A 23,341-nucleotide genomic window follows, 5' to 3' on the forward strand; every position below is an offset into this window, starting at 1 on the left:
GGCTTCTTTGAAATCCTCAGAAGCAGAATCTTTTCGGGGAGGATGTAACATAAACCGAGACGAAATCAAGAATCAAGTCAAGAGATGAGGAATTTCTCCTGTGCCACGATCCCCTCACCCCTGTCGTAATTAGACAAGATTGAAAAACACTGAGGGTGGGCTGGAGAGTTTCTCTGCAATTGATGGCTTTCTGGCCTGCTTTGGGCTTTGCTCATTAGGATCAACTCGGCCTGCACATCTGTTGCTGTATGTTATGGACGGCGGTGTGCTCACCACCGCGTTCCCATAACTCGGATAATGAATGTTCAAGGACACGATAACTTGCCTTCTTTTATTAGACGTGTTTTGGACTACTGTTTAATGGCGTGACGTACACACTGGCCTTCGCTGAGCCAACACACAGCCGCATGGATTTGAGTTGGAATTCTGCTGACAAGTGTCTATGTTTGGAGATTATAGCTCCCTTAAAAATAGCAACATCCTCTTTTCCACGTACGTTTCGCAGAACCAGAGACCTCATAACTTTTCCAGTTGCCATAGCAATTTCTAAGTAAGATAGATGCTTGTTTCTGTCTGTCTTTTGAAATAATGCAGTCACAGGATTTCGGTTCGCCAGAAGTTTATTATGCAGTGATCAAAGCGCCTGTGTGGAAGTTGGTGTAATCTGTCAGGACACTGAGGTTTACAGTGGCTGTAGGAAAATTATCTTCGACTGTGAAGCGGTAAAACTGAGATGCCCTCGGAGTTGTTAATTGGTAGTCTGATGCACTTCATTGTGTATCTTTTTTTGCTTTTAAATAAGTAAAGGAAACCAAACCATGCCTCCTTCACACTGTCAGTCAGTCATTGAAAGTGAATGACAAACTCTTAAGTCGTTAACGCTAGTTCTCGAATGTTTGTAGCTCTGTGGCAGAGATTTGTTTATTTATGAGGAGATTTATACATTCTGAAATTCAAGGGCCAGTCTCATTGCGTTTATTGTCAGGAAATCCCTTGCGGCAAAATCGCCACACGGCTCTCAGAATACCAATATTCAGAGTAAGTACTGAGGCCTATAGGGATAATAATGCACTTCTGCGAAACCTGGAGAATATTACCTTATCCATGCATACGATGGCCTTGCTGTGTGCTGAAGTTGTCGGGTGTTTTAAACCTTTATAATGTGACAACTTCCTTGAGCAGTGTTCTCAAAGAGCAAGCCAATGTGCTGGTTAAATATCAGTTTAATCCCCTTTCTCGGTCACCTTCAGATCTGAATATCTATACCTTACTTAGAATGTAATTGGACTACATTTCTGCTTGGATGCTTTGGTCTTACCCACTGGCCGGGTTAATAATCATGTTCATAATCGGGAGGAAAATAAAACCTTGATTCGAGCGTTATCAAACTCACTCATTTTCTCTCGGGGTTCCGGGTATTGAGGAGAATTTAAATAAGTCTGTGTTCTCCTTTTCAGTGGATCAAGCACAGTTCTGAGTCTTACAGGATTGGATACTGTGACAACTTCCTCCTGAAAATGGGGAAAACGTGGTCTGTCTCTACTTTGATGCTTTTGGTGTAGTTAAGGTTCGCAATTGTCTGGGATGCTTTTGCTGAATCCCTCATCCAACATTTTATAACCCTTTTGACAATTGCCAAGGCTTCCCACTCCCCGATTGGCTATTTGTAAGTGCCCCCTGATAATTGCCTTCATGCGTAAGATGTGTTAGCATCCCGTGTATAAACCGTTGCTTTGAAGCAGTCCTCTTTTGTTCCGGATGGCCTAGAAAAAAATCTGAATTCCAAAAGCCCCCAAAAAAACCTGATCTGTGCAGTGCAAAACACAAAACATAATTAAAATTACACAGGAGAAATGAGCTATGAAGGCACCGCATTAGAGGGGTCTGTTTACCATGTTTGTTTCATTAAGTGTGCTAGTGCTCAAATTCTCCAGTGCCCCAAACTGGCAGCAGCGATTAAGCTCGGTGGCTGAAGAGGAGCCGTTGGCCTCGCTGAGGCAGTTTCATTCCCAGGCTCTGAGCTGCAGCTCTGGGGGTGTGCAGGGGAACCAATTTTGGGACGACCAATTTATTTATCTCGCCTCCCCAACACTACAGTTCTTGAACTCTAGTATTCAGTAAGCTGTATGCATGTCAGGTGTTTTTTTTTTTTTTTTCACTTCCACAAATACAATCGATTTTCTTGGTTTTACCATCTGTACCAATTCAGCTTTAAATTCCCAGAAACTAGACATTTTCTGTTTTATACATCCAGGGGACTTTGTGATTTGTGAATGTCCAGTAATGGCCGAGTTTCCCCATTGTTATTTTACAGTCTTCTGTACTTGGGTATGGTATGCCTTTAATGTGAATGACATTGGGTGGGGAATAACAGGTGTAAGCTGCTCCAGTACTAAAACTGGAACTCCCATGTCGACCGACATTTAGCTTTTTTTTTTTTTTTTTTCTGGCAGGTGACAAGGACAAAGTATATTCTTCCCCTGTGCCAAAGGTGTGTGTGTGTAAAACCTGCTAATTTTGCTTGCACTGATATGTCATAACTAAAACTCCTTTCTCTCTCTTTCAATTGCGACATTTAGTGCCTCCCTCCCTCCCCTTTCTCTGAAAGACTTAATTTAATGTAATAGCCCTATGGCGTTCGCTACAAGATGTCGAGTGATATAACTAGCCTAGGAGATTGCTGTACAAACTGATGGGCTCAAGCAGTAGCAGAAAGGACTGGCCAATCTGCATGCACATGTACCTTTATTTGGGCACTGAGGAACAAAACATATAGATCTAAAAAAAGGGAGGTTGAGACATTAATTGAATGATATGGAGGGAGTTATTAAAACTTCTACGGAGATGAATTAATAATAAAATGTTAAGTCATTTGGGAGATGAGAGTGTGCCAGACCGAAAGAGGGGTGTGCTGATTTTATTTGGATTTCTGTAAAGGGCAAGGTGGGGGGAAGTGTACCTTGGCCGCCAGCTCAGTCAACTTTAGCGGAGACAGGCTTCTCTTTCCGTCAGGCTTGGGGGAGGAGTGTGCACTGGTCGAATGATCTTGTTCTCGTGGGCTGATGAAGGTCGGCCCTGGGACACCCTGGGTTTGTCTGTGCGTCCTTTCGTAACACGCAGGTGACGTGGTTGACTTTGAGAGAGACGCGGCCCTCATTGCACATTCGAATGCCCCTCCTCTTGGGCTGGGGATTCCAGTCTGTGTCTTTGAGGCCTACCTCTGAGGCTTTGAGGTTTAGAGTTTTTGTTTTTGTCTTTCGTGTGTGTGTGTGCATGCGCGTGTGTGTGTCTTGTACTTTTAGTTGTGGCTTTCGGCAGCACTTTTAAAAACTGAAGCGAGCATCAGATAGAACAGTGGAGCTGGGAGTTAAGATCTGCCAATGTTCCATACTCTGCCTTTTATTTTTCCTTCTATTCAGTTGTCTCCCCACTTTCCATGAAGCTGATATTTTTGGGATTGTAAGATGGGATCTTGTGAAATTTCTCAAAACATTTTTGTTAGGATGTTTTGTATGGTTTTGTTTTGTGTGAAATTATGCTTTCAACTGGAATGTGTTGCTCAATTCCTCATATGACTTCACTGCGGAAGAATTGTTAAGGAAGGAAGTGCCTGGTTTTAAAAATATTTGCCAGCCCTTATGACCAATAATATCTGGCTTTATCTGGAATCAACCGGAAAAACATATTTTGTAAGCGAAATGTGTAATATATTTTGTTTCTGACAATGTGATTCACGATTCTTGAATAACAAAGTCATTTTTCTTTCCATCAATTTCTTCCATTTGAAGTTATTAGTTTGTCTTCTTTCTAACCCATTGACCAACATACCAGGGAAGACTCCCAGCAGTTGCAAGCTAAAGAAGTGAAAATTAAACTTTCATTTCTTCATTTGACCTCTGACTGTGCAAAATTACTCCAATAAAGTACCCTGAAATATCCAGGAGTTTCTATTGGCACAAGACTGTTTAACCTCAAATGGTTGAATCTGGTTTGAATCCGTGGGAGACTTATTTCCATTATAGTTAGATTTGAGAGAGTCTTTAGTGTCCTGTCAGTCTCATGCTGACCCCCGCTTTGGCACCTACAGAAACAATATGCCTAATCCATTTGATAGTTTTATGTATGCATATATTTATATACATTTGAACTATATTAACACGTGCAGACTGGAGTTCTGACCGGCAGCTCTTTCAGTTTGCCTTGGGACCCAGAGACTTTGACTAAAACTTAATGCTCAACTTTTCAGCTGTGGCCTGCCTGCCTGTCTGCGTGCTCCCACTCTGCCTGTTTACAGCAGATAAGAGCGTAAACAAAGGCCCTTTTAATGTAAGTGTAATCCAGTCCTTTGAGGCCGTTCGGGGGGGAAAAATATATGCTGATTCGCTCAGTTTGAGGAAACGCGGATAAAAAATGGTCTGGAAAGGTCTCTCTAATCTCCTAATGCTTTAAATTAGAAATGGGAATAATGTTCTGGGAAGGGTCTCCGCTTGCAAAAATAAAATAGAATGCTTATTTTGAATCTTGCTTCTGAAGGTACATTTTATTTTTTGCACAGGATTATTAAATGTGTACAGGTTTATTTCAAATTAACTAAATAAATAACTTCAGGTTTTTTTTTGTTTTTTTTTTAACTAGCCTAAATTTTTATATATTTTAACACTTGTGTTGCTTTTATATTTTAATTCCACATTTCATTTGATGTATATACACAATGGAAATTAATCGCTACTGGTCAGTGAGATTTCTGTTAATGCCAAAATGCTTAATTCCAGCTGGGATTAGATTAGAATAACACAGATGAGTGTTTTATGTGTATTAAAAAAAATCTATTAAAAAGTAAAAATCTTGCTAGGTTAGGGTCACACAAGCACTTCTGTACACAATGTCCCCGGCTAAAACCTAACACGCACGTTATGCTTGAACATTAAGGGAAATCAAGTGTCATTTGATGGTTTGCTTGAATGCCTCCCTGACATTAATGATTAGACTGTAATTGCACTGGTTTGCCATCGGGCACCTTCTTTCTGGTTTCGACAGGCTGTTTACTGGTTGCTTCAAACAAATGTCAGGATAGGGTGAAGTGGAGGGGTGTGGATGTCATGGAGATTCGGCCGGGATGTGTTCTTGGTGTGGTGCTTTAAATACTGCGTGCTCTCATACATATCCTTTTGCACAAACATCATTTCATGCCACCTGTCGGGTTTCTGCGCTGACAGGCAGAGCTTCTGAGACCAGCAGCTCGGGATAGTGTTGTGACCAGTCAGTCAAGAGCCGGGGATCGTGGGATGGCTTTAGCGACTATACCCCCAAAAGGACGCACGCATTCACACAATTGTCATGTTTAGTCACCCCCACACCCCTCATTGTTAAACAGGATGAATTATTGGAAGTGTTCACAACATCGTGGGGTAAAGATTTGTTGAATATCCTGTCATACAGGGTAAAGCTTGTGAATGAAGAAGGAAGGAGAGGTCTTGGAAGAGTAATTTGTCAGTGTCAGTAATCCATCCATGGCAACAATCCCTTTACAATCTCCAGTGCATTTGGCCTGATATTGTTTTACATCCTTGGAGCTCAGCATTTGATGTTGCCATTGGAAAGAGCTTATCCGTTACCCTATCCTAATGATTAAAAACTAAACAACTGCTAAAGCAGCCGACTGAGAGGCTTGTTTGGGAGGCCTGGATCAATTCTAGTCTTGGACTTGCACTTTAATTTGGGTCAGCTTTAAATCTCAAGTCTCACGCTGAGCAAGGTTTGTGAAGTCGCAAACTGGGCAGGTCAGGTGTTGGTAGAGGGTGAATAAATAACATTCCGTACATTTTCAGGAGGAACTACATACAGTAACGTGCAGTATGAATGGTTATTACTGCCGTTTTACCTCATTTTTAGTTGTACTCTTTTGTTGTACACTGCTTCTTGGATAATTATAGTTTTGATGGAAGTTCTGCATGTCAGTCTACACGTGGTGGTTGAGTGGGGTACTTTGTGAAGCACCCTTGCACCGTATGTAACTAAATGGAGTTAATTTGTGTACAGGTATAATATTACCTAAAGTAATGGGACTTGCATGGAGACTGACCATGCTGGGCAGCCCAGGTGTTGGGAGTGTTGACCTGGTGGAGCTCTGATCCGTCCCTCAGTCCTGTCATCATCCTCAAATGGCCTGTTCGGACAAACTCCCCTCCAGCGAGGTGCATTTCAAAGCTTGGCTCTGAGCAGGTATCAACTGTGCTCTCTGTCAGCCCCGATATATGCAAGCCTCCTTGTCACTTCACATTCCATCATCTGTCCTTTGAATGTGATTGGGGGGGAAAATAAATTGCTATATAATAAATATAAAGCTTCATGGCTGCCTTTCTCCCCCTTAGGAGCTTGCACTAATTTCACTCTCGCTACAGTATATAAAGTGAGCAATTTACACATTTTCCTGAAAGCCCCTTTGCTGTGTCATGTACAATCAGACTCAACATATTTATTGCTGTGGAGAATTATCTCGTCTTATCAGGTGTGAGATGAAGGGGGCAAGGAGGTTAGGGCCACTACAATATACTAGAGTGCAAATGCAATTTTGATTGAATGCATTAATTTTTAAAGACCTCGCACTCTATTATGAATTCCTGGCTAGATGTCCTCTCAGGCTGAGGTTAAGCAAAGGAATGAATAGAATTACCGGCTCGAGGACTATATTATGATTACAAATTCTCTCGCATTCGTCAGTTCAAAGTATCATGGGCCAGTGTCTTCTGTGCAGGAAACCACTTTTTTTTTTTCCCCACAACTTGGACAGGAAGTGGACAGGAACACAACAGCACACAACCATGGCTCATGGCATTATAACCTTTGATTAATTTCCATCAATTTAGTAGCAATGTTTTTTTTTTTTCTTCAGCGTTAGGATTAATTGCTATTTTACTATTCAGTCAAGTTGAATCATTTTCATAAGCAATGTGTTCTATATTTTGGATCTGACCACTCCTGCTGCCGTTCTGTTGATCGGTCCAAGTATCATTTCGGTACAACAACCAATGTGTAGGTATTTTGAGCTTGGGTTTTCCACAAAGGATGAAGTTGTGGTGTTACTATTGCCCTGATGATAGATTGCTATTATTTCTATCCATGAGATCAGTGTACCTTAACATTTAAGTGACTATGTTGTAACACGAGTGTTCTTCTATTGGGATGCTAAGCGCTGTATTGAGTAGAATGGCCTGAGGGCATCCCAGGGCCCGATTCAATCTAGAAATGGCTGTACTTCCTTTTATGTCTGCACTGTGAGTGTCTCCATCAAGAAGCGGTTCTGAAAAGGTTACACTTAGCTGCTGGTTCCTGCTCGGTTTCTACAGACTCCATGAGATGCAAAAAGACAGCTTAGTGCATCCTGGCGTTATAAGGGATAAGTTCCTTGACGGATGTCTGGCTCCGAGGCGGCTGCCGCTACAGCAGGTATCCCTCTGGCTCCTTCACTTCTCATTGCCATCTCCGCGCTGCAGGTTAACCGTACACTGACCTTTCATCACCAGGCTGACCCTTCCCAGATGCACTCCAGCAACCTCAGAGTTGAGACTGCATTTCTGTATTCGTAATAAAATCGAAACTAAATTAACAGGACCGTGACCCCAAGTATAGAGCCAAGCCACACTAGAGTGGCTTAAAAACAAGAACGTCAATGTCCTCGCGTGGCCCAGTCAAAGCCCGAACTTGAATCTGATTTGAGAACCTGTGGTGAGACTTGCTCTCCACCAGGGATCCCCATCCAACTTGGCAGAGCTTTTTGGCCAAGAAGAATGGGTAAATACTGCACAATCCAGATGTGCAAACCTGGTAGAGACTTACCCCAAAAGACTCACTGCTGTAATTACTGCCAAAGGTGGTTTTTCAAAGCATTCACTGTTCAATGTAAACCGACCACACTCCCTTTTCTACCTTCCACCACATTGTTGACTAGCAGCTTTTACTACATCCTGTAGTTTGTAACTTTTTTTTACAGACTAAAATAAATTACACTGGCACTCTTTAATAATCCACTGAAGAGTTAATGTCCTCCTGTAGTGACTCCTGCTGGATGCCCCAGGGTAAAGTTCATGGACCTATACAATTAGTCTCATAGTCGAAGCCTGGATTTGATCTTTGGATCATAAACCCCCCCCACTCTTTGGGATTTGTTCTCTGTATTCATATCACAGCTCTGCTTATTTTACACTTTTTTGTTTTTTTCACTTGCAAAATGTGATGGATTATTTAAACACATTCCTTGATCCCTTAGCAGTAGCCAGTGTCGAGAGGACTGGATTCCAGCATACTGGTACAAATCTGAAAACTCAAAGGCCTTGATAGGGAAATAAGTCAAAGTCCTCACCTAAACCTCCTTTCAATTCTCCGTTTCTTCACCCCTCCAACTAGAATGTGATTATTTTGCAGCACGCACCATCACCTTAAAAAGCATTAAATATGATCAGGCTTTGGTATTCACAAGTTCTGTCATCTGTGCACAATAATGACCTCATGCTCTTTTCAAAAGCTAAATATTTCCCCCCTCTAAACTCCTTTTATGAATATGAACTTTTTTTTCCATAAATCTTGGAGAAATGAATCAAATCCTCTGTTGTACTGCTTTTCACCACCACGATGTAAGCTCCTCAACCTATGAAAATCTGTATGAGAGAGGCTTTCTGGTACAAAACCCTGAAGAGCACTCAAAAGCTCAAGATGCCACAACAAGCAAAAAACAGCCAAATCAGCATTTTGTTTGGGTGACTTTCAGAAAAAAAACTGCTCCAAGCTAATAAAAACCATACACACTTAAAGAGTTAAATATATTCTTGTCACTTAAGGTAACAGGTGTCACTGTGTGGCTTTCTCTGTTGCTAAAAAAAAAAAAAAAAATATGATGATGAAGGAGCTTCTTAAGGGCCTGGATTTCGTGGTAATAAATGTGTCCCATCTGATCGCTGACGCACTGGAGTCGCAGACCGGCACAGTGCCATGCTCTAGGGCCTTTTATTGTTTTGTAAACGAGGCCTCCTGTGCTCAGGAGACTGTCAGGCCCGCTAATAAACGAACCCTTTCCCCTCTACTCCTTTCATTGCAGTATAACTTTGTTGGGAGGATTCTGGGCCCACGAGGACTGACTGCCAAACAGCTGGAAGCAGAAACTGGATGCAAAATCATGGTCCGGGGAAAGAGCTCAATGAGGGACAGGAAGAAGGTAAGCCCACTTCTTGACGGAGGCCATCTTTGTCACTCTCCTACACCACCCACAGTCCTAGTTGTCCCAAGCCTGCTACAATACTTACCAAACCTTCAGAGAAGTGACTGTTTTTAATATTTCACTCGCCAGCCTGCCCGCCCCAACATCATTAAGACTAGAACATGAATATTAATTATTTAGGGACCATATTCAGAAAGCATTTTCCATCTGGCTGAGTTCACTGCAAAAGTTTATAGTGCAAGCGTGCAATGAAGCTCCAAACATGATTGAAAACCATTCTATAAAATGTAACTGGTGTGGTAATCTGTGAGGTACACTGGGACTTCCTACATCCTCAGTCTTCACACCTGTCGTATAGGTACTTACAGGAACCACAATGATGAAAATCTGCTTGTTGCGATAGTTTCAGAAAAAAAAATAAACCACTACTTCTGAATTTATGAGGCCTAGAACACTCGTGAATAATGCTCACTGGTTATTAGTTGTCTGTGTGTGACTTGAGCTGCATGGGTAACTGTCGTGCAGGAGCAGACAGACACAGATGCACACACGGCCCAGTGAAGCGCCTGGCTCCCTTTCCGAGCGTTTGAGTGCAAGCTGAGAGGAAAGTGACCTCTAAAGTGATGACAACACAGCTGCCAAGTTGGAGAGCTATTTTGAGCAAGGGATGCAGTGTTGGGCAGAGGTGGGCAGATTTCTCAAAGGGCACAGCCGTAACGATGAAGCTCAGAGTACATTGAGCACTGTCAACAGGGGCTGTCACTGCTATGCTGTTGGTTCTTCCCAGTAATATGAATATCTTTTATAGGTTTGGCTGATGCCGCTATCCAAGATTTCTCACAAGGTTTCAAATTCCAGGACTTCTGCTCCTAGCTTACACTCTACTTGTTTACCACCCGATCGATTTGTGCTTTGTCCCAGTCCTGATAAAAGCTGGTAGGTCTTGTATCGGCTGTTATCATCCCGAGTTAAATTGCCCACTGCGCAGTGGCTGGGGATCCACTCGAAGCAGGCACTCGTGTGGATGCATTCGTTTCTTAGAAGAAAGGGCCAGAGGCGAGTTTGTTCCCAAGTGTTCATGTTGTGGTTTGAGGTAAAATAAATGCAGGAGCTAGAAAGCAAATAGTTATTTAAACATAACGTGTGGGGAAAACTCGCTGGTTTGTGTTTATTGATGGCCTCGGATTAAATGCAGCTCTTCTGTCGGGACAGTGGTGTGTAGTTTTCACTTCTGTGTAGTCCCTATAGGTTGAAATATATTTTTAAGACATTTTTAAAACCATTTGATGTCAAAATGAAAGTACTGTTTGGTATTAAAACATTCACTTCTGTAGTTTTCAGAGACGTTTTAATTTGTTTCCCCCCCCGGTGTAGTTAATTTATCAGGATGCAGTGCTGCATTAGGCTATATAGCATTTGCATAAGTAACACAGGAGAGTGTACTTTATCTTATCCATTGGGGAGCTCCTGCCTGGAGGGCAAACATTTTACAAGAGGCAGGGATGGCGAGTGAATGCAGAGGGATTCCCATTAGAGCTCTGATAGCTGGAGCTGCAACACTACAGCTGCTGTTTTTTTTCCTGCTTTTGTTCGGTATTGCATGAGTTGTCCAGGAAACCACTGGATCTGTAATCTTGCATCGGGCTTTCGATTTAAACTTGGGCTGCTGCTTTTTCTTTTGACGACTGTGGGATTTCTGCCTGGCTTCACGGTGACTATATGTAGGGAGTGTAGCATATTGTAAGTGGGGTCTGTCCGACAGCATCCCACATTTAAGAACCTTGCAGGTGGCCGGCAGTTTCAGTGCTTTTAATGCATACGTGGTAATGGTACATTGTGGCCTTGCTGGGTCTTTAATTTCCTTTATTTGAACTTTCTCAGACCTGGACACCTCCTTACTGCTCTCACCCAACTGCAGCTTGTCTAGTTGTAAGTGCTTGTGGAGGTGGGGTGTGGACCAAAGACCTCCCAAAAATACACCTTGTTTTGTAATGCTCTAAAGCCTTTTCTCATAAACTACAATAGAATTAAATAAATTGGAGATGTGCCTTTTTTCCTCCTCTAGACTTCCTACCTCTATTCTGCTCTCGCCAGATTTGGAGGAGGAGACGCAGTGAGTTTGTGGGTACAGGCCGAATTAGTCCTTTCTTCCCGCTTTGATTTGTGCTCTGTGTGCTTCAGAGATTTCATTGCCCTCCAGAGAGTCCCTTTTTGTTGGTTGCTTTTCTTCCTCCTTTTCTTTTTGTCAAACTCCTCCATTGCAAGGCAAGCCAAGCATAATTCAGTGTGTTTTATTCAGCATCCATTAACTCGGCCGTTTTTCTACTCTCAATAATTTAGTCCTCCCCCCCCCCCCCCCCCATTTTCCCCAGGGTCTGTCTGTTGGTGGCTAACAGTCAGAGAGAGATGGGGAGGGATTGGCTCTGGATCAGGTTTGATCTGTATTCCAGCTGTGAGGGAGAGAGCTGGGGTGGGTACGGAGGGGGAAATGGAGAAGGAGGAGGGAGGGGCTTCTTAAAGCTTCACAGGAAGCAGCAGGCAGAGCAAGCAGCTCTTAAAGTAGCATTTCCCCTTTGATTTTTCAAATACATTTTCTATATTTTTCTTATTTATTCTTTGCACTTGATCCATTTTATAAAGCTCATTAATATCAGAAGCAGCAAATCTTTTACCAACACACACAGCATTTAAAAAGAGATGACGCCCTAAACTGGACTGTGTTAAAGGCAGGGCTCTGATCTGCAAAGAGGGACACTGGTGCCCTGGAAAGGCTTCAGAGAAGAGCAACTGGAGTAATTTTAGATCTCGGAAGAATATTGTGCACAAGCTGGCTTTAAAGGGACTTTTTTTTTTTTTTTTTTCTTGAACAGAGGAATTACCAGGGGATTGTACTCTGAGTGCTTGGGATGCTGAATGGGTATGATCAGAGTCAATTAAACAATACCCACACACTTTTTTTTTATTGTTAGCTCCACACATTTAGATCAACGATAAGACAGTCCTTCATCCCAAAGTACCACTTTCTACCCCAACAGTTAAGCAAGGACCAGTGGTCAACTCTAGAACTAAGGATATAACCTCTACCCATCCATGTTCCCAGTTTTGTAGGTACTTATTCCCAGAATGTCTTCCAGAAATCGCAGAAAGGCACCATTAAAACAAAATGGCTTGCCAGTCTTTTGTTATGTTTATTCTATAGCTACTATACTTCTAGCTATACTTGGTGTCTCAAGCTTATTACTTTAAGTCTGATTGTACCAGCACAAAGTATTCCACAGATCTCCTAGTCACCATTGTGATGGGTGCAGGTTGTAAAACTAAATGGGCCAACATGCCTGTCCCAGTCTCCTTAGTCCACTGACCTAAATAAAGGACCCAAACAAGACCTGCTGGCCCACCCAGTCTCCGATCTTTGCTTCTTTGCTCTACAAAAAGTCTTGAACACTGCAGCATGCTTGATCTAGGCTATCCTAACTGCCCCGAACACTAGCTATTCTGGCCTTCCTAAAATAATCCAAAAGAGCGGCAATATCATGTGTATCTATTTCAAGACTGGTTGTACAGATTTAAGCTTGTGCGTTACCCATCACAGTGTTTAATTATAATGTACTGAAAAACAAAACGCAAAAAAAGTCTAGGAGGATTGATTTATCATAGTTGTATGAAACATATATACATGTATACATTTTTATCTGCGGCTGTTCAAACGGCTGTTTACAGCCGATTGGGTCCCTCTAGGATCTGAAATTGATGTTGGGTTCAGCTGGTAGACCCAGCAGGGTTTCAGCCCCCCTGCCCTGAGGTTCCATCACATGGAAGCAAAAACTGAGCGAGTCTGTCTGAGCACTGGGTGAATTCCTGGAAGCAGTATACAGAAATAAACTAACCCCCCACGTTTACACTGTAGAAATCCCAGCCTTCATTTACAAAAAAAAGAAATCAAGCTGGGGGAGGTGGAAACTGAGTTTCTTACCAGCTGACCCTAGATACCTTCCCTCTTCCTAACCTAGTATGCATTTTAAGCAGCACACTCCACGTCTGCTCTAATTTCTCACGTTTGACAGATTCATTTGCTCATGAATGTGGATTCGGTTTGAAATTTAAACTCTGATGGGAAAGTATCAAGGTGATCTCGTACACAACCAGAATTTCAACATGCACCTGTAACTTTTAGGTATTAAACCAAAGATTAAGTAATAATAGTAATATTATTGTCCCCCATCCCCATTGACTGATCTATTTAGTGCTGGTGTGCGGACCTATGCATTATGGGGGATCGAAAGTGAGAGTGGCATTGGAGCCTCAGGCCTGTACACACAACAAGCACTAACTGCTGGAGAGATTGTGATTCAGGAAGAAAAGGAAAAAAAACATGCTCCTGCTCAGGGTTGGGAGGAGGGCAGAGAGAGATGTTAATCGGTGTGGACAGGAATACAAACGTGGAAATAAGCGCCCAAAAGCAGAGCTCCATTTCTCGATCAAACATGCATGAGTTGTGCCCAAAATAAAAAGGCGCCTTCCAGTGTGTGCACATCTGAAAGAACAGTCACCGGGCTGGCCAGGAGAAATTAATGTCTCCTCCCGGTGCTTACAGGACCCGGCGGTTTTGAGATCACACCCGGCCTCCTTCTCACATGCTCTCTCTCCAGCTACACTGCCTCTCCCCCTGTCGGGTTCTCATACGCGCTCCCCGAGGAGCTGGAGACACTGCTTGACTTGTGGGTTTGCACTTGATCCTAGTTAGCACTTACAACTAAGAGTGAGATTGTCATTCACACCAATTAGTGTTTTTTTCAATTACTTATTTGAAAACCTAACAGTGTAACACTTGAGACCATTGTGAGTCACCTAAATTGTATTTAATTAGGCTGTAACTGGTGTCTAAAGATGTTCGGAGAGAAAATTGTCTCCATACAGAAAATGCGTAACAGCGCATTAAAATTGTCACTGATGCTCTGCAGAGTCCATATCAAACAGTAGAGTTGGTATCAAATGTCTTGTATTTATTTTCCTCCTACTCCACAGTGTAGTTTAAAACTTTGTAGTTTTAGAATGGAGATATTGGAGATTACATTAAGGTTTTTTAACTTTAATGGATGCATGTCTGTCTATGCACATTTACTGTCTAGAAGTGTCATGTTTAGCACCCAGCTTTTGCTTACATACCAGGGCCTGAAATGGGTAAAAAATCATATTGCCAACCTTGAAACTGGATCAGGGCTTTCCTGTCTGTTATTTAGCAACCTAGCAAGGTTTAGCAAGGTCAGCACAGTACAGTCTTACCATACCAGAGTCCTTTGGAGCCGTAACGACAACATTGCGTTTATTTCCTTGATTCCGTGTATGGTTGCCAGGAGATAGTTGTCCCCATTCAATTCCTTTGGCCTGGTGGCATTTAAAGTGCTAATGATGGGGAATACATCTCTCCACTGGAACAGGTGCTGCGTTCAGGGCGAAGATATCGGGGTCATGCGCAGCTGGTGCGCTCCGTGCGTACTCCAAATGTCCCCTCATAGATGGTATTGATATAAACTGTATTTTTAGCCAGAGGAGATTTGGAAAGGGGATCAGCTAGCTCCTTGGGCCCTCATCTGTGCAAAGCTGTTCAAGGGAAACCTTCAGGGTAGAAAGCATATGCTTACAAGTACAGGACACCCTCGAGCTGCAAAGTGCTTTGCTGTTGCACTGATTGTCGCTATTGTAGTGTTTTTAAGAAGATGGGCAAAATGTGGACAGGTTTGCATGGTATGAATATCTTCTGAATACATGTTTGTTTAGCAGAATATGAAGGATCCAATAAAAGGGAGCAATTTGCGGGTTGAAGAACATAACAGTCTCTTGGCTACTGTGCCGTAGCAACTCGTTGAACCTCTGACTCCTTGAGTTAGCAAACACAGCAGGAGGCTAATCATGTAATTTACAGCAAATTGGTACACTAAATAATGTCTAGCCTCAATAGCTGTCAGTAAAATATCCAGCAGGTTGCATTTCCAAGAAGTGGAAGCATCTGCTGCTGATGTTTCCTCCACACCACCATGTTTTATGACTACTTATCAAATATAGTATATATAGATTTTTTTTTTATAAATGTGTAGATGGGCAATTCTGTTGTGTCTGACATCACAAACTAACTCCTAAATCTGTGACATGCTTGTATAACACTTCCGCTTTTGCGTGAAGATGAAATGTTAGGAGTATGGCATGTCAGCTGCTTTACGCATCATGTTGGGGTATCGGCCTTGTTGCATTCTTCAGGGAATTGCCTTCAGATTGACATAATTTGCTTGTAGTTGCCTGTGAACCGACACTTATGGGGAATACAATACAATATCCTTTTGAGAGTTGGCCCTACTAATAGTGTTGCTGTCCTATAACTCAACACAAAATGCCATGTAGACCTGAGGCCATTGTGCACTTGTGTTGTAATGAGAAATGCAAATGAATTTAACTCACCTGGGTGATTTTTCTGACCTGTTTTACTTAAGGTGTTTAGTGTGGTATAGAGCCATGAACTTCTCTCAAACTCTGAGTTTCAAATCTCCAAGATATCAGGTGACAGACCCATGAAGCTAAAGAACAAAATCAGGAAATTCTCATTTCAAAGTGAAAGTACTCTAATATTGGGGGCCCCTGTGCCTTTAAGTCCATGGTTGTTTTTTTTCTGCTTTTTTCTCTCCTTCAATCAAGTGCACACATGAAGCGTGGGTTTGGGCTGATTTGTGGCTACAGAAAGGAGCAGTTACATATGGCTGGGTTAACCTGTGTCTGGTTCCGTCTGATTTATCGCACAGCTAAACCTCGGGGGAATCTGAGGAGTGCATTATAGGGGGGTAGGTTAAATCCTGCCCTCGCTCTGTAGTGTTCCTCTTTGGATTAGCAGAGAATGAATTCGGCTCCTTCCGCTGTCTCCTGAGACTGGAGATGAAGTCGTAGAAAAGGCAAACAATCTAGTTGAGGAAAGGGGGAGTGTCTTGCACTGACGAGTGCGTTGAGGAGCACACTGACGGATCCTGAAACTGCTCTTGTGTAACGCCATCTGTAACCTTTACAACAGAACTGACATGAACCGTATAGTGTTGTTGTTAATATGAAACCATCTCCTGCCGACTGAATGTATTGTTAAATGGACCCTTTTGCTTTGAAAAGCCACAATTAAAGAACAATGCACTTGGGTACATGGTTGACAGCATGGGGGTGGTGGGAATAGTTCTCCCATGGCCAGTTTTCACACTTCAGTTTGACGCACAGGCTTTCATTTGAACGTTAACGTTGTTTTTCTTTGTTTTGCTACAGGAAGAACAGAACCGGGGCAAGCCCAACTGGGAGCATTTAAATGAGGATTTGCACGTTCTGATCACGGTGGAAGACACACAGACCAGAGCAGAGATCAAGATGAGAAGAGCAGTGGAAGAGGTCAAGAAGCTTCTAGTGCCCGCGGTGAGTACACTGACCCCTACATGTTTACAGCTGGGCCAATGCTGTGGACCACGAGGGCCTACTGACAGACCTGCATAGCATGGGTGCCCAATGCTTAGGTTCTGGTAGGAGGCCATACTTGTGTATTCTGCTCCCACCCTGAGATCTTAACTACTGAATTTACTCAGTTATGCTATTAATTGGTCCTAGTCTTCATCCTTCCTAGGTCTTTAACAGGTGATTAGAGATCTCCTCCACAGTTTGCACAATTTGTAACCGGTTACATAAGACACATTTTAGGATTTGAATAATTTTAAATATTAAATGGAGCAGTTTTCCCCCTGTCTAGCATATTGACTTAATGTGTTAAGGTACATCCACATTCGACATAAGCAATTTTGTTTTAGGAGTTATTGGATTCCAAGGGGAACCTCCATATCAGGTGAGAACGATGTCTCTGAGAAGGGTGTTATTTTGTAGGATGGGTTGAGATGCCTGGAACTGTCATTTTAGGATGTTGTGCATGTCCTTAATGCAATATTGTGCATTTGGTTTACCCATTGAGATGAAGCTTCCCTTTCCAGCAGACGATTATCTGGAAATTTATTTTTATAGCTTTGTAAAGTCACCTAGACTGGGATCTTTCATTCACTACAGTGGAGTACATTATGTATCCTACTCAAGTATGTTACTTTCGTTGACCAGTTCTGGATACCAGCCCACAGAAATTCAGAAATGGATTTTCCTTCTGTGTTTATTTTGTGGGTTTGCTGGCTCTGTGGTCTGCACTTCGTGTCAAGGCACTATGAAGATTTTTCAATTTACTTTCTGATTTTGAAGTGAACCAATGCTATGGGTGCAACTAGAGAGTTTGTACTCGGGGCGGGGGAGAAAACTGTACCTCACCACAGATTTTCTAAATTAGCCCTGAAAGCATTTTCGGTTCTCCTTTCTTAAAATACAAATTGTTTTTTTTTGCTTTTCAGCAGATAGGCTCTGAGAGATAATAGAGAATGGCTTTGTATAATCTTCTTGCAGGTGGTTGCAGAATGTTATTCAAATCTGTATGGCTTTGTGGGGATGGCCCTGACACCAATTATCTTCACTCAAAGCAGGCACAGCACAGGCACCTATACAGTGTGTGTCACAAGGAATTAAAATACCTATGACTTGGAAGTCCTGTTCCAAAGGCACTGCCAAACTTTTCATTCTCTAAAAAAAAAAATCATCACAATCTCTGAGTAATGTCTAAGAAGCATGGAGGGCAGTGTATCTCTATCTACAGTTCTTAAATGTACTGCTTCTTGACCATTTTCATTTAATTATTTAGAAAAAACAAACTTGCTGTGTTCATGAAGAGGTTAGATGTTTTGGATGACTCCCAGGCAGATGTTCTTCTCTTCTGATTTTTTTTTTTTTTTTTTTTTTTTAAATGTGTATTACTGCACTCCTTTGGGTAAAGACGTAAAAAAGTTATCCAACTTTGAAGCGTTTAGGATCGTATCTGCGACATATTTATTTCCTGTGCATCAGCCTGTTCTTAATTGAGGATTGTACTTTTCCTACTGGAGGATTCCCCTTCTCCTTTGTTAGTGCAGAGATCGAGTCCAGGAATTGTCCTCATCATAAAGGAGTTTGTTTTGGATTAATGGGAAGAGGAGCCCATACCAATTAAGACACCCTCCCCTCCAGGAATGTTGTATTTTGTGCCCAATGTTTCCTATCAACTTTGAGGATTTACAACTTTACTCCCCCTTCATGAGGATTTGAGACTCGCATGAAGGCACGGCCATGGGCGGCAAATGCTCTACAGCACAGTGTCAAGCTATTCAGAGGGAGAGGAAATCAGCTGTTGTGTAATGTAGGCTCGGGCCAAGCTTTCCCAACCCAGTGCAGCTGTAAAAACGGAGGGAGGAAGGGTTTGGGTATGGGTCACTTAAGCAGCCTGTCATTTGGCAACGTTACAGTCGGTGAGCTCAATGGATGCATCTGCTTAACGAAGGGCATCTATTCTGCATTAGGCAGCGTGAAATTGTCTGTTAAACCTTTCAGGAAACAAATGGGGTCTTGTTAATTTCCTAAGCAAGATTAAGTGTAGTTGGTTTGAAACCATTTTGATCGGACTGTCTGTTTTTCTCCCCCTCCCCTGCCTCCTCTAAAGCGTTCGCTACAACAATTTCACTGATTTGGATTTGTAATAAACTGTTTAATACTGATTTCACCCCTCCCGCACCTCTGGAGCTTCATACAGCCACACACATAAACTTAACTTAACCTCTCGCATTAACGTGCTTGCACTGCTGCATGTATGAGCAACAATCTGCTACTCTATTCACAAGTTGTGACTCATTACATCCGTTCTCTGCATTTCGAGGCAGTCTGCATTATAAGACTGTGCAGTTCAGGGCGCCTTGTTCGGGCAGTGATGAGATCTTGGTCGAAGGGAAACAATAGTTTTGATATGTGATCTGTAACAAGGACTCCTAACCGTTTTGTACGAAAGGAAGATTACTACAGCATTCAGACTTTATCAAGAGGGACACTGTCCACTTATCTTAGTAGAACACTTCCACACCGTTAATGGGTTGCAGGCTGATTTTCTGTCCGTCTGCCCAATTTCTGGTCTGTGGCTGATCTTTCGGGACCTGAATAGGAGTTAACCTTAGAGTTCCTTGTAAGTTCCCACAGCGTTGGCACAGTCGCACATAAAGGATGTGAGCAAACTGCACTTCAGTGTCAAAAGGAATTTGATGCGGAAGAATCTGCAGTGTAGGTAATGACCATAGAAGAATATGTGTCAGGTTTTTGCATTTTGAAAAAAATATTAAAAAAAAAAAAAAATGTAATGAATGTAACTTGAAAGCATCCATGCGCTACAGCATCTTCACTCCCATGAGGTGCTGGCAAAAATATATAAAGACTATTTACGTTTTTTAGCATCGCAATGCGTTTCGACACTAATATGTCTTCTTCAGGTAGCCTTTACAATTACCTTACAGGAGTCTTAAATAACTTGTCAATTAAGAAATCAACCACACCCTCTCCCAATAATTACTTGTGAATTATGATGCATACCATTCTTATACAGGCACTCTTACCCAATCATGTCCAAAAATTAGGTCAAATACTAATATCCATTGTAATAAAGGCACAAACTGCATACTTCTAATATATTGATCCTAATATTGGAAGGATGATGAAAAAACATCAATTACATCCCAACAATAATGACAATTTATTTTAATATAAACTTGATCACTCACCACATTCCACATGAAACAATCAAATCTGAACAATTAATTTCCCCCAAATAAAAACCTTTATCACATTTCAAAGCCCATTAATACATGGTTCACAAAAAAGACCTAAGATCCAGAGTTTCATTTATGATTCCATTTATTTTTAAAGTGAAAATCCAAAATGCTTCTCTGTTTAGCAAATGTTTAATGATACACCCTCCCCTTAATGGAACTGCTATTTGTGTGTGTGTGTGTGTGTGTGTGTGTGTGTGTGTGTGTGTGTGTGTGTGTGTGTATTATAGCTGAATAGCACAGAGTGTGGAAACCAAAATAAGGAACAGAGAAACTGTACGGTCTTGTTACATGTATGATTCAAATGGCTCGGGTGCACTGGGAGGTTGGATGGTTCCTTCGTTGTTTTCCCTTCGAGTCTAGGTGGCACAGTAGTGGAACTGGTAATTATGACGAGACAGAGCTGCAGATCTGCGTGAGGCCATTCTAAGAAAAAGCCTGCCTGGGATCGTTGATGTGTTATGAAGGGAAAAAAAAGCAGCCCAGGGACGCAGACAGTGGCAGGAATGATGGAGGGTGATGTCACCCTGAATCAATGCGCTGGAGAAGGGGGGACGGAACCTGTTGGAAATTGTAAAGCAGTATTCTTCGGGAACTAAATTGCCGGCAGATGTTAGGTTTCTTTGCCTGGTAAAATGAAAATCTCTTAACTTGTCCTTTTAAAAGTGGAAGCACTTAATATGTGTGCGCGCTATAAGGATTGACAATGATCTGTTACCAACCTTAAAATAAAATCTCTTCTCTCGGAAACATTATTATTACCATCCTTTTAAAGCTCCATTCCCTGTGAATTATCTCTCGCCAACTACTATTTGGCCAGCAAAATGTCAGGTTTTATTAAAGGATTAACAAAATTGAAATTCATCCGTTATTTTGAACATACTGCAGCGGGGTAGAAGAGCTGTGCTCGGGCTATTATGCTTTTTTAACCTGTTTAGACCAGGCATCCATTACTGTACAGTACACATCACAAGTTTCATTATTCTCTGAGCTCTCTGATGCATTTTCCGGCAGCAAGAAAATTGAATGCAGTGGATTAAAAGGTTGTATATTTTGCTAACATGAAGCAAACCGTGGTTTTCACCCCCTCCCATCCCAACAAGCAAATTGTCAGCTCCAATAGCGTCATTTGAGAGCATTAGGGGTAGAGGGGGGGTTATTGTGAAGGATTGACTTGTCTCGTGGACACGTAGTGCAGCTTTTGCATTTAACTTACTGTCGCTCTCTTCAATTAGCGAGATGTATGAAGCAATGTGGCTTGTAAATGGCAGGGATTAATGCGGCGAGGACGGGTTTTGGAAAGCCGTACATAGATTGTCATCAGAAGCAGAGTGTGTTCTCTCTACCCCCCCCCCCCCCCCCCTTCACTCTGATGTGGGATAACAGATGCATCCTAGCAATGTTTGCTACAGCTATTTCTTTACCAACCCAAGCGTTTCTCCGGAGAAGCGCGGAGGACTGCACAATTGCACTGCGGTTTCTTGTCTCGGGCAATTTCCTCCATGTTAAAGCTACCCGTGGCCCCTGCAGAGTTGAGTAATTAGTTTCAGCAAGCTATGCAGAGCCCTGCTGGAGAGGAGCCCCACTCTGTCGGATCTCTGTGTTGTGCGAGGGCCGCACCTACACAAACGAGCATGACCTGGTTCACGGCTGCTCTGGGGCTGTCCAAGTTATCGCATCGGCTTCACCAAACCACCTGACCAGATCTCACACTTCAGTTAGGCTTTCCTTGGTTCACAGGGCTTCTGACACCAAGTCGGTGAGAAGTTTGTGGTGTTTTCCAGGGTCCTGTGGTTCTCGAGATTGAGGGATCTGAGCATTGACGTGTTATAACTGCATCAAAGTAGTAAGCATCAGAAGCAGCAGACAAAAGCCACCCTTATCTGGTAGCTTGGCTTTGCACATCCTGCCGGGAGTCATAGAGACGGTCAGCAGGAATAATTATATTTTTCCTTGGCACTATTCAGTGTTTGTTTTTCAAAATGGCACATACCTTTCATATGCCTACACTTAAAATGCATAGATCTGATGTTATAGACCTGACCCAATTAATGAGATTTCTTCTCTTTCCTTCAGCCTCCCTTTCAGTTTTTCAAATTGCTAATTAATCACTCTAACAGGTGCACTGGCTTGCGTCACCTGATTTACAGTAAAAAAAAAAGTGTCCTTTTATAGGAATTGGATTCATAAGTGCTTGATTTGGCAGGTCTCTGCAGTTTTAAGAGGGGAACGAACATGGGTTAATTATGCTAATGCAAGTTCTGATGGTAAGTAGTGACCACAGAAATAATAGTCAAAAAGTAGCCAAGCATAATTGTCGAATGATATCGCGGGTCTGTATGGCATTGTTTGAGGAGCTGTTTCAGTGTAGCACTTTATACACCTGTAAATGCTGGGCTGCTTTTTCAGTCCTGTTCAAACTGAAATGTTTGCCGAAGCTGGCAACTATAAATCCTACTTTAAACTGAACAGTGTAGATATCGTGGAGGCAAAATATTCAGATCTATACAAAATATCAATGCATTGTAAAACGAGCAGATTTTTTGTTTTGTTTTGATTCCTCCATTTTTGCATCACCTACAAAATTCTACTTGGCTACTGTATTGTGTACCATGTAACACTCTGTTGCATAACATTTACTATGCTGACATGGAAAAAAGGCATTTAAGGCAGATTTTTCTGATGAAGAAACTGGAGGGATATGAAAGCTCCTCTCATGCAAAATACCTGCACTGTAAGCTCCATTAAACATGGATTTGCCAGCTGGGGAGAGGGTGAAATCTGTACACCACTTATTTTAATGTTGTTTTTCCCCCACTAGTTAGAAGGAAACACTGGAATCTTAGAGGCGATTCCTGACTAAGCCAAGCCTCTTGAGACTCAAAAGGCTAGACTCATTGATTTAAGGGTAATAACTTCACCAGGTCTATTGTGGGTCTGTAGGCTTGCAGTGGAGTGGGTTTTTGAACCCTTTTTGGTTAAAAAAAAAAAAAAAAAAAAAAAAAAAAAGTCTCACCGTTTTCCTAAATAGTCCAGGGCACCTCCTGACTGACTGTTGCATATATCATTGATCCACACGCATTATGCGCTAATCCAAATCTTTCTTTCTGATTGAGTTCAAAGATCAGATCATATTAAATACTGTGGCTAATCCACGGAGATGCTTAATTTTCCGAGGTATTTCATAACCGGAGGATCTAGCGCGATGCCCGCTGACAGCTGGATTAGTATTTGGACGTGCGCCATGTGTTGTGGTATTGACACAGTTGCATTCTGATCACACTAGCATCAGTACGGACTCGACACAAGCCTCTGCAATTAGCGTTTTGAATGTCGATGTGTGTTCGAAGCTGTCTTGCCAATGCTCAGAGTGATTTGAAAGACCAAGCCTCCTTCAACACAA

General features: G+C 42.2%; 1 protein-coding gene across 7 annotated transcripts in view; it reads left to right on the forward strand.

Annotated features, from left to right (window-relative positions):
* Positions 1-23,341, forward strand: part of qkia (QKI, KH domain containing, RNA binding a) — an 80,048-nt gene that overhangs the window by 31,056 nt on the left and 25,651 nt on the right. For all 7 annotated transcript variants that reach the window (XM_066717480.1, XM_066717478.1, XM_066717479.1 and 4 more), the window contains exons 3-4: positions 9,092-9,208; positions 16,505-16,648. In XM_066717480.1, coding sequence (XP_066573577.1) covers positions 9,092-9,208; positions 16,505-16,648 — 261 coding nt within the window. The remainder of the gene's footprint in view (positions 1-9,091; positions 9,209-16,504; positions 16,649-23,341) is intronic.

The sequence above is a fragment of the Amia ocellicauda genome, chromosome 11 (assembly GCF_036373705.1).
Source record: "Amia ocellicauda isolate fAmiCal2 chromosome 11, fAmiCal2.hap1, whole genome shotgun sequence".
Lineage (NCBI taxonomy): Eukaryota > Metazoa > Chordata > Actinopteri > Amiiformes > Amiidae > Amia > Amia ocellicauda.